Source organism: Semicossyphus pulcher, unplaced genomic scaffold (genome assembly GCF_022749685.1).
Source record: "Semicossyphus pulcher isolate SPU_LCO1_2020_fin unplaced genomic scaffold, fSemPul1.0.p SCAF_3, whole genome shotgun sequence".
In the NCBI taxonomy this organism is placed as follows: Eukaryota; Metazoa; Chordata; class Actinopteri; order Labriformes; family Labridae; genus Semicossyphus; species Semicossyphus pulcher.
The window spans coordinates 17,243,342-17,256,045 of record NW_027211704.1 but is presented as its reverse complement, the minus strand read 5'-3'; the positions used below and the strand labels follow the sequence as shown (position 1 = coordinate 17,256,045).

The following is a 12,704-nucleotide window of genomic DNA, read 5'->3' as shown; positions in this document are numbered from 1 at the left end:
TAGAACACACACATACACACATGCACACACGCACACCATCCGCACTGCTTCTTAGCTCTGGGAAATTAAACTTGAGGTTTTTGTACCAAGGCCTGAAATGTTGAATGTAATTCAGATATTTTTTTTAAAAAGGACAATACATGCCATAATGTACATCGATGATGTTTTTAGATATATGAAACATATTTTCTTCATGTATAGATGTAATTCTCTAATAGGTTTTGGTGGAGAAATGAATGACATGTTAAGTGTTAGCGTAGTTAGTGGGGAAACGGTTTTGTGGACAAACAGTCCAATCAAAGCACTCCTGATAAACGATTGTTGACATATCAAGACGTACACATACTACAGTATATGCTCTATAATAGGTATGTTTTTTAAATGTCTTAATAGTGTTTCAATTTCTATTTCCCATATCAGTATTTGACATCCGCCTGACACAGTGTCACCAGTCAATCTGAGCTCTCATGCGACTCAACATCATGAAGAAGTGAAATATTATAAGTATGTGCACTGTCAGAAAATACGTACAACTCTAAACCTTTTTTAACTGAGTTGTTGCTTTGTCGCTCCACTATGTCATCCCTTCATTAGTTGTGCCATACACATTACTTTCCTTCTCCCAATGTAAGCCCAGAGAGCGGTTCCCCTATAATAGTAAGATTTAGGCTCAAATGCATCTTCAGATTTAGTCTGAAACACTTTGTGGTGAAAAAATATTTTAATGACTTTTGGAAAAACATTCTTAAAATGAAATGTACTCGAATGTGGTCGAGTGGAAATAAATACCCTCATCACACAAAGATCTAGCTTAAAAAAAAGCAAAAGAACACATACAGATGATTAAAAGGAGTTAAGCAAACAATAATGTATTCTTACCCCCAGATTTTAGAAGTATTTAAGCGCTTAGCTACAACAATTGAATGCTCTTCAACGTCACACAAAGAATGCGCTCGACATTAACGCAACAAACAAAAGTATTTGCTGTTTCTTTGTGTGACCCGTATTCATTAACCTAGGTGGAGTTGAATTTGTCCAACAGATGGAAAAAATGGCATTTCAGTGTTCTCTTTGTACTGCAGTTGTACTTTTGTTGTATCTTGTACATTCTCTGTAACCATTTCTACCTCATTTTGAAAACATTGTACATGGAAATATTTATTTCATGTCATTTCACATGCCAGTTTTAAGGAGCTATGTTTGTAATTCTTGACCTGTTATAGTCTACCTCACTAAAGGCTGTTGTGTCATTGAAATGAAGATATCACACCAAAAAAAAAACTTGACTTTGTGTTTTTGTCTGTGAAATTCAGAACAGTTTGATGATTTCCTTGTCATTCACTAAAAAAAGACTTTTACGAGAACCAAACATTTGTTCCCTCGTTGTTTTATCCTTACTAACATACGAACTAGGGGTGGGACAAAAAAATCGATACAGCTATGTATCGTTGTTGTGACTCATGTCGCCAATATCGTTTTTTTAATTAACAAATATGTGTCTTCTCGCGGTGGCACCTTTGACATGAAATGAAGGTAACATCAACTGAAAATAACTGGCCGAAGAAGAAGTCAATCAGACATCGTGATGTATCACTATATGGTTGCCTGGCAACATATTAATTATTGCAGAATCACTGTATCGTGATATTATCGTTATCGTGGGCCACGTATCGTGTATCGTATCGTGAGTTACCCGGCGATTCCATCCCCTGATGCTAAGTAAGTGCAACTTCATGTTACAGTTGAAAGTAAAATATTACTTTCTACCGCTTGGAGAAGTTGCAGTAATTAATGATAGGGTAGAAGCATGCCTTGTTTTACGTGTCAAAATTCTCTTTACATCCTGACAGCAATTAAAAAAGCCTGTGCGGCCCGTAAAATATCCTGCTTATGTACCTACATACCTGCATACCTGCACCCTGCCCATGCATTCGTTGCACATGTTTTCCCAGCTTTAGCTAACAGGCTGGCTGCATAGGAAAAAGCAAAGAGAGGTAGTTTGATACCATAAGTGAGAAATGTTAATTGTTTTTGGGGGGAGTGAATTTGACGTTTTTCGAGTTGGATACTTACAATATCTTTTTGACTATTAACAGTTGCTTACCCCAGCTTCAAGTGCATGTCCAGCCAGAATGACTACATCTCTTCTTGCTGCTGCACCCAGTATTGTAACATACACATGACACTAAGGAAACTGTCTGACACGCCCTACATTTCGCCTCAGCTGAGGTATTATTTATTACTCAGTGGACTGGTACTCTGCTCTACCAGTTTCAGTTTTGATAGTGACTCATCATCCTCTGGTGATTTTTAAAGGCTAATTTCAATCTCAGAGGAGTTTACTGTTCAATATATTCATAACAATCTCCTAATTATTTCCAAGGATGTTTCCTGGAAAGAACCATGTAGTTACATTCAATTCATTTTCTTTAAGTCTGTGGACAGCAGGTCAGCTATTAACATGCAAAAAGAAAGAATACAATTCAACATATTATAAGTAGTGTAACAAAAAGTAATGTTCCCCATGAGACATGAATGATTATAAGTATTTACAAAGGTTTGAATCGAGCAGTTCTTTCCAGAAATTCCTTTCAAAAAACTGTTTTTAAACTCAAGTAAACTTTGTAACTTTGTTGAAAATATTTAGAGAGAAAGGACCAGTAAGATTACCCAAATTTTTATATCTCTTTTGATTTTAAATTTTCTGTTGAATTGATATTTTTCATTCCAAGTTGTAACACTGGTCTGAAACCACAGGGCCATTTGTGGTTTGAAAATATCCCAAAAGAAGCTCAAGAGAGCATAGAAAAAAAGGACAGGAAGAGAGGACACCACCCCCTTTCCACAGCGGTATTGTCTGGAGGGCGGAGGGCATGCGCTGGCGTGTGACAGATGTCCAAAACTTTTGTCCTTCGGCCCTGAATGACTCCAACCCTGCCTCTACATTTAAGATTTTCACATCAGAAACCACTTTGCCTCAAACTGTTTTACGCTAATCTTATCGTGGTCATTAAAGTCTAATGTTGCGGCATCTTAAACAAATCTCAAACCACATTCCTTAAAGCACCAACCATGCTCAGCTCTCAGACCCATGTCAATTTGTCATTTGAGCTACTAGCTCAGTTTCTGTCATCTATTGGAGATGTGTTAAGAGTGAGGTAAAACTGAAACCTTGATGACATATATAAGTGAAATGAAACAGCAAAGCAGCAAAAGGTTAGCATGTTAAAAAGTTTAACTTTAAATTACTTGACCTGTTATATGCACATATTTTCCCTTTGCCAAAATGCAATGTATATGCCTGTCTAACAATTTCTCACACCAAGAGCAGCTGCACAAGAGCCTCTTAACAAATGTAACAGTGACACCTACAGGCCAGACAACTAACAGAAACAATATACAGTGATGATGGAACTGAATAGAAACATATAGGCATGAATTTAGGGACCTAACTATGGAGTGTAAATATAAACTTTTAGCATAGATGCTGGTTTAATGCACATACAGCAAAGGAAACGTGAACGTGAGGAGACAGAGCTTTTAAAGGCTCAGTTTGTGCCCTTACTTTTCATGTTCAAGATGCTGTCTCTGGCGTCTCTACTTCGTTTTCTTCCTGTCATTCCTAGGCTAGGAGAGGATTTTCTCTCCCAAAATGGCTCTTGCTCTCCAAATGTAGGCACAGTTTGCACTGTAGGTGTTTGTACAAAAAAGTATAAGTACAAAAAAGCCCAACACTATTAGTATCTAACATAAATAGTCATGTTTATTAAGTCTTAACTGTCACTCTGTTAGTGTTTGAGGATCTTACCGTGTGGTGATACTGTCTCACTGCAGAACTCCTACTTCAGGCTGAGGGGGGACTTCAGTGTGTCGTGCACTGGGGTGGACGGGACTACAAAGTCTGTAAATGATGCAGTGGCATTTGTTTACATGTGTTCTTAAATCAAATGTGGATAAACTGTGAGGGTCAGATTTGGAGGGGGAGAAACGCAGAAGCAAATGAAGATCCTTAAATCAAAATAGAAACGTCATGAAAGTACTCCATTAGCCTACCAGTGAAAACCCATTCACAGGTTTACTCGAGTAAAAGTTTAGAAGTACTATTAGCAAAATGTACTTTGACTGAATGGCTCATATCACTCTTATATTATGTTTTATGTATTCATTTCATTTTTGGGCCATTATGACTGCAGTATTGACATGGGCAAATAGGTAGCAACTGATCATATGTTGTGAAGTTAATACTAGTAACTATGGATGTTAATGGACTGGATTTGGATGTACCTTGTGGAAATACTTGAGTACAAGTACCTCAATACACACAAGAGCAGGTGAAGTACAAGCACTTAAGTACATTAACTTAAGATCCACCTCTGGGGACGGAAATCAATATCAAGAAAAGGATGACCTCATGTACCTTCAGAATAGCTGCCAGCGTTAACATCACCTCAGATTAAAAACATGTTTTTGATACATCCAAATATATTGGGCCAGAGTTTTGGTACAGTTAAGCAAAGTCTCCCTGTGTCTGACCTACGCTAAACGTCATTTATCCCAGTAAAGTAATCAGCTAGGCTACCTGTGCAGCTGCTAGCAAACTCACCGCAGAGAGGTGAGCTCTGGATGCTAGCTGAGGCTAAAGCTAACACCAGTGGCGAACTGGGAACTCCACGGTCTGAACTGGAAGGACCTGAAGCAGTTAACACGTTTTTGGACAAGAATTAGCTGCGAAGTAATACATTACTTTTTGTGGATGGTAAAAACAATAATTTGTGAGGTTACCAGTTGACGAGGTCATTTCAAACCACTCAAGGCCGGTGTTGGGTTCAGTTACATGGGGTACCTGAAGGCTTGGAGACGGTGGTGACCTGAGGATGCTCTGAGGCTAAACGATTTCAAATCGACCTGAGTCCATTTGAAGGAAGATAATTGTTTAATTAAATCACTGGTAAAAAAAAAAATTCTTAATGAAACATTAACAACAAGCTAGCAAGCTAGACCTTCATCGGCAGAGCGAAGTCGTTTGAAAGGCGGCGAGATTGAGGCCCTCAAATTTCTCATCCAGGCTAAAACAGTAAATGAAATGTCACCTATATTTATATTAATTCATTTTTCGTATTATTCTTAGTTATTATTGTTCTTAAGTGATTATAAGGAAGGTGTCAGTATATGTAAAATGTATAAATGTTATAATTAAATTTGACTAAGTAACCTACGTTTACTCATTTAGGTACAATTTGAGGTCCTTTTAATTGGACTTGTAATTGTATTTTAATTCATGCTACTTTATACTTCCACTCCACAACATTTTAAACATTTGCACTTTTACTCCACTTAATGTATTTGGTAATATTAGATAGGCCTACAAGTTAATTGAAGATTTCGATTATTAATGCAAAATATAATATATAAAATCTATACATTATGGTGGATGAATTGAGTTTGAATCTAATTATTTTATTGGATCAATGCTACTAAACAATTTAGTAATTTAGGCTATCTGAAGTCTACGTATCTGAACTATCCTTTCAGATTGGGGAAGTGACACAGCTGTGAGTCATTACCTTCAGGTCCCACTAGAGGGTGTAAGATAGCTGTTAGGATATTTGAGGCCCTTCACTTAGTACTTCTGTTGAAGGGTTTGCAGAAATAAACAGAAGCTAAAGGCTGTGATCTCTGCAGACAACTTCAGGGGCATGGATGAAAACCCCATTAGGAGCAGCATCATGGGTATGATGGCTGGGGCTGTGGTGACATCAATACCAGAGATGAAAAGGGCACATTTCTGTTGCATCTTTTTGAGTGAAATTGGGTCTGTGTAGACATATTTTATGTAAGCACCCTCTACCACTCTACCTCTGTATGGTGGAAAAAAAAATGTCACCACTACCTCACTAGTGCAGATTACATGTTATTGATTCATTACAGACATACAATCTCCCTTTCTCTGTATCCGTTTCACTCACACACACTAACAATCATTTCCCTCAGCCTCCCTCTCCCCTTCGCACAAAGTTGACCCGCCCCGAACAGCCCGACAGACGTCCTACTTAATCCCACCTCTGCAACCAAATCAGATCTGATGCAAGGAGGACAGAAAAACAAAGCATTTGTATAGTGCAGCGTACAGATATGTGGTTGATGTCTATAATAGCAAGCTACACATTTAACAATAAAGAGAATGTAAATCAACTATTCATTAACATATTGGCCTATAAATGATACAAAAACAGTTTGAATGTTGTACAATCATCGTAACAATAAGCAGATCCTATGTTTTTTTAGCGAAGATACAGCATCAAATCGTGCAAAATAAGTGATGCAATCCCATCATGCAGCACTGCAGGTAGGAGGTGAGGTATATAACCACAGCAGCAGACTAGCTGTTTTTCTGTGTGTGCCTCTGTTCATTGTTCTCATTTACTTTTCATCTTCCTGCTGTAGCTGGCTCTCCCTCCGCTCGCTTGCTGTGGGTAAGGAGGTGCTCTACAGTGCACTGTACAGTCTGAGCCTATTGGGAACATGCTGCTGACTCAGCCCAGGCCACTGCATTCATCTATCTGCACTGCAGTGCTGTCTCTGCTTACCCCCCCCTCCCTTCCTCTTCCGCCGCCTCCTCCTCCCCTCTCCTTCCCTCTTTCAGTGCGCCACCTTACAAACACACACACACACAGAGGAGGGGGAAGGCAGGGAAGAAACACACATGCATGCACACACGCACACACCTGCTTTCACAGCCATTTCAGTGCTGTTGCACCATGACACGCCCAACCATGCTAACTCAAACCAAAGACGTATGATAAACTATGATTTAAATATGAGTTAAACATGTAATTTAGGTATTTCTGAGTTATGTTTGCTGTTATTTTTAACAGACTGTAGTTTTGTCACAAGATGTTTTTGCCATGTGTGCAATTTATTTTAGTAATTTTAGTGATTATTAGCAAATAAAAACAACAAAAAAACCTTTTCTAGAGTGTTAAAGTGCACAATGTCGCTTTAAAAGCTAAACCATTTAAATTAAGTAGTTAAACAGCAACAAAAACATCCATCAGGTCATGGAGGTACATATTCTGTGTTGTAATAACGACACCAGCCAGAGGTGTAACTGGAAGGCTGCTTTATTGTTTGGAAATAGATTCGTGCTCAAATGAAGATATTCTTTCACTGATTCTCATTTAATTGTCCCATGTGGTTGTGCAACACACGTCCTCTCTCTGACTGCATTAGTGCCAAGAGATAATGACAGTCGAAAGATTTTTTTTTTTTTTTTTTTTTTTTTCAGTTAGCCTATTTTCAGGAAAGAAAAAGAAAATTTATCTCAGTCATGCTACAAAAGAAATGGCCTCATATACCGATTGGAAAACCCACATTTGGAAATGAACAGAAGTGGTAAAACAGAAGGCAAGCTGTTCTCTTACTAGCCCAGGAGCCGGTAAGCAGAACACACAGAGAGAGCACTTGTACTACATGACTCTACAAGATGTTAGTCCAGACAGTCTAATCTAGGTGGTGAGTTTTCAGTTTACAAGTTAATTTTGAACTCAATACATCGTTTCTATCGTGCTCCATTTTGATTCACTCCCTCGGGTTTTTGAGATCCTCGTTGCTGATTTTATTGACAGACTAAATAGGAAGCTAAAAAGGCACGTGCCGTTAAGAGATATTGCACCATAAACAAACACACAGACAGTTAAGACAACTAACCCTTAAATCATTAGATATATCATATTGAAAGTGACAGCAAAATTAAAGGTCAACTCCAAACTGCAGCAGTGTGTTAGGGGGGAAACATGGAGGGTAAGAGCTGAAACGAGCAAAAATTTGTCACACAAAGAGTGAGCTGTGGCTCATACTGGGGCACGACGATAAGCCAGCAGTTGCCTGCGAAAGGCTGTGACTGTGTGCGTGTTAGTGTGTGTCTGTCTGCGTCTGTCTGTTTTTGTGTGTACAGTATAGGAAACTAGGGGGCAAGACATCTTCACACATGTACAAAAGGGTATGCTGGTAGTGCAATCCTCTCACCAAGGCAGGCTCCACAATTGTCAGCAAGCAGCCAGTACAACACCATGCATTGTACGCAGGAACCCAATATGCAGAAGTTTGCAGAGTTTTGGTTCTTCTCTGAACGTACCACACAAAGAAAGAAGCATTATCAGTTACACTCTGTGGTTCTGGTTTCACCTCAATGCAAGGACTGGACAGGAGACGATATATACTATATATATATATGGTAGAATATATATATAATATATATGTGATATAGCTCTGCATATGTATGTATTGACTTATACAGTTTTAAATACAATTTCAGCTTTTAATATAGATTCTTTTAGCTTACTCCCCTCTTTTTTTGTGAAAAGTGACTCAAAAAAATCTACGTCATCTAACAAATATGTCACAGCCTAACAAGTGTGACAAGGGGTGTCAGCTGGAAGCCATTCTATTTACGGTTATTAATATTTAGTGTTAGATTAATAGTAGTAGTTTTTTAAGTAATCCTGTATTTACAAAAAACTACACATGCCGTTAAAAGAAAATAATATATTACAGTATTTATAGTTTCTTAAAAAGTCCATTCTTAGCTTTTGCAGTTTGTGCCATATAGAACATAGCCTGAACTGTGTTTATCTTTTTTTACCGAATGGATGTATGTGTGTCTACTTTTAGGTTTCTTTCTGAAATACGCATCTGTGTATCCATGGTGATCCTGGAGAAAATGGACGGCAGTAGCTTTAATGCTTATCATTCAGAGTTTTATTTGGTTCAAGGTAACACCCACACTGAATTTTGGAGATCTCATGCAGCAACTGGACCATAGAACTTTGAGAACGGATGAGGGAGTTATTCATAAACAGGAAGTGACATCACTGCACAACAGGAAGTGCAAAAGCTGTGGTGTGGTGCTTAGGCTCATAGTACCATAAGGATGCATCCAGTGCTCTGTTGGTTATTTGGTATTTGTTATGCAGTAGAGCGAGGTGAAGAAAAATAGCAAATGAGAGGCTCAGAGCACTTTGTTGTTAAACACTGAAATCTCGGGCCTGTCCACTGAGCACGACACAGAATTAAATGTGCTGCTCAAACCAACATATCCCAAATCACTCTCATGACATCTCCTCACAGTGTTTCCTGTATCTGTGACTGCTATCGGGGTGAACAATATTAGTGTGTTTATTGAAATTGAGACCAGACTACAGTCCATAATGACTTAACCACAAATGTAATCTGCTATCAATATAAACGCTGCCAATACGAGCGAGCAAAAATGTGACTGTTTTACTGAGATGCTTCTAGCCCTATAATCTAAGCGTCGTAAGCAGGAAGCGCCACCCTGGCCCGTGACCAGGCGGCCGCCAAAATAAGGCTGCAAGCCGAGATCATTGTCCGTCATCATGGCATAAAACACAAAAGAGTCAAACATGATTTCATAAATACTCCCATCACATTCACTTGCATTTTGTTGCAGAGCTCATAATAGTACATCTATAATATCTCCTGAGAAAAAGGGATGAATTTTTCAAGCATTGCATACATTTCTAGGGTCTCTCTGTCTAGTAATGACAGCGAAAAAACTGAATGGGCAGGGCATACTTCACCTAATCCCACTCCATGGACAAAGGGCAACAAGGGATAACAAGGCAGATCTCTTTGGCTTCTCCAAACACAATGTTCCCATCACCCATTCATCATTTTCTGTTTCTCGTCAAATTAAGATAATACTATCGCCCCGAAATAATGTGTTCCAGCACAAGACCGTTTCCCTCGTCATCATCTTCAATGTGGCTTATAAAAGTGCGTAAAATAAGAGTCATTAACAATCAGAACATGAATATTACATCAGGGAATAAAAACAAGAAAACACACATGTAAAGAAGCTACATGGCATTAAATGATGTAAACTAAACAAAGTCTTCTCAGCCCTTTTCAGAAAGGTCTAACCACCCACAGAGAAACATCAGAAATAGAAGGGAGTTTGCCAAACCTGTGAAATCCCCACAAACCACTTAGAACCGCCAGTAGGACTCCCAAATGCCCGCTCACTCAAAACTAAAGGCAGATGGTAATGAACATTACATAGGTGCATACAAATCATAAACATAAGCTTTTATAGGTTTAAAGAGTTGTGCCCTTTAAAACATTTTAGTCCAAATTAACAAACATGTCATTCCAATGAAAAACAGACATCCCTTTCCACATCATCACACCCAAAATCTCCGGAGCAGCAAGTCATTGTTTGGATTTCACCCACTGATCCACTATGGTGGCATAATTTACCCACATATTGCATTCTTCTGTCTGTAGAGGCAACAATTTAAACATCACTTGAAATGTGTCATGTAATGAGATACAAATTCAGAACCCTTTTAAATGATCAACCCCACTATCACTTATCTTTGTTAAACATATTACTCTGAACTCTGAGCTTTCTAATTTTTGTCTCAATCTTACAGTCGAGCCACTGTTGTGGTCTGAGTATTAGTGTCTTGTGGACTATGATAATTCATGCAAGATTTCTGATCAAAACATGCCATCATGCAAGTCATTTCTATGCATTGAACAAGCACAATTATTTATGTATTTGTTTGGAAATCTTTCTGAGTAAATGTAAGCCCTTGGCCCGAGTTGACCCCATAATAAACAGACCCTTAACCAATTGGTGTGAAAGCCCATGTAAAAAAAGCGTTTCGATGTGGGTATAACAAAGATAAAATGAGTAGAAGAGTTAAGTGACATGGGCAAAATGTTGAATATTGTTCTTTTTTTGTCTGTTTGCATTTTTCGCTGCTCAAATGAACATTTTCTAGCTTTAATAAAACAGAAGTATTTCCAACGCTCTCTGTCATGTCTTTCACTCACCAGTCATCCTTCTGTTTGCTCTTACAGAGTGAGTGTGTCATTTTGCTCCTCTATACATTTCAGTACTAAATGACACAGAACCACTCAGTGGCTGCTTTAGGAGGACAATCCTTCAGCATCAAGCAGCTTCCTTGTTTTTCCTTCACAACACCGTCTCCCATAGAGATCCATTATTTGCATCCAGGCGCTAAATTCCTTGAGTTTTTCATTCTGCCTCTTGGTGTAGAGTTACTCGCCTTCTCTGTAGACCAGTGTTTAGTGAGCAGTCTGCCTTTCAGCAGACACAGACCGTGTCTGTTTTTGATTCCCTTTTGTTAAGATCAGTAGTCTAGATAAGACAAAGTCACACAGTATGCTGATTATGTTTGGTTTGACTGAAGTTCAAGAGTCTTCAAGCTGTAACAGACCAAGCTGCTTCCCTCTGCATCAATATAAGAATGAAGTCTGTAAACAAAATGATTGATTACTATTTTTTCTGATTTGCAAATGAAATAATCTGTACATCTGTGTGGGTGAGTTTCCTCTCGCTTTGCTTGAAGTTACATTATAATATTTTTTATTGTTATTACTGTGATTAGTATTCCAACGCTCTAACATTTAGATTCCCTGATGTCTTTTTGGTTTCTTCCTTTCTCTTTCCTCCCTCCCTTGCCCTCGTTGTTGTCATCCTGTTTCTCCTTGTCAGGTTTGGTTACACTATCGTAAGAGGGCAGGGAGGCAGTTGAGGGAGTGCCCTCCTTCTTTTCCTGTTCCTGATTGTTCCCGCCATTCTCCACTTTGTTGTTGGCTGGTTTGCGCTTACAGACGAAACCCCGCCTCGCCAGGTAGGAGCGGTAGGCCCTCTGAATGATTCTGGCTGACACTTCCTCCTGCTTGCGCCTCAGGGTGGTGGTGATTGGCTCGTAAGAGACCTTGGAGGGATTGGCTGCCACAAAACGCTCCTCCATTTGTTGCCTCAGCATGTCCAACTCTCCGCTGTCACCCAGCACACGTTTAGTGAAGGCAAACAGGATGTCCAGGCAGTGGATGCGGTCGCCACTCACCATAGGCATGTCCATGGCGATCAGCTCAATGGTGTTGGGCTTGGGGACTCGGAGCGGGTGTTCAAGTGCATCAGCAAAGTCAGAAAGCTTGGCATAGGTGATGAACTGGCAGGCATCGGGGTCAAACTTCTCCCAAATCTCGTAAAAGGTCTCAAAGTCGTCCTCACTGAGCGGGTCGGCGCTCTCCTCTGTGGCCACACTGAAGTTCTCCAGGATGATGGCGATGTACATGTTGACCACAATGAGGAAAGAAATGATGATGTACATGACAAAAAAGAAGATGCCGACAGACGGGTTACCACAGTCCCCTGTGGCGGGGGTGCCAGCATTCTCCAGTAAGGGGTCACAGTCTGGAGGGTAGTTCAGGATGGGCAGCAGCAGGCCGTCCCAGCCAGCTGACGTGGTGATCATAAACAGGATGATCATGCTGTTGCCGAAGGTCTCAAAGTTGTACATGTCGTCAATTCCAGCCCCGTGTTTTACATAGCCAAAGTTGGACATGCCAAAGATGGAGAAAATGAACATAACCAGGAAAAGTAGTAAGCCAATGTTGAACAAGGCAGGAAGTGACATCATCAGGGCAAACAGTAGAGTTCTGATTCCTTTGGCCCCCTTGATGAGACGCAGGATTCTGCCTATACGAGCCAGACGGATCACCCTGAAGAGTGTCGGTGACACAAAGTACTTCTCGATCAGGTCGGCCAGAAACATTCCTGCAGTTTTAAAGAGGCAAAGAGAGACACAATGTATGTTTGGTTTAAATATAGGATTCAAATATACTCTATATACTGACAACTGACT

General features: G+C 39.6%; 1 protein-coding gene across 3 annotated transcripts in view; it reads right to left on the bottom strand.

Moving 5' to 3' along the window:
* Positions 1-7,103: 7,103 nt before the first annotated feature.
* Positions 7,104-12,704, bottom strand: part of scn8ab (sodium channel, voltage gated, type VIII, alpha subunit b) — a 54,209-nt gene continuing 48,608 nt past the window's right edge. For all 3 annotated transcript variants that reach the window (XM_069677565.1, XM_069677562.1, XM_069677564.1), the window contains one exon: positions 7,104-12,616. In XM_069677565.1, the coding sequence (XP_069533666.1) occupies positions 11,451-12,616 (1,166 nt within the window). In that variant the 3' untranslated portion in view covers positions 7,104-11,450. The remainder of the gene's footprint in view (positions 12,617-12,704) is intronic.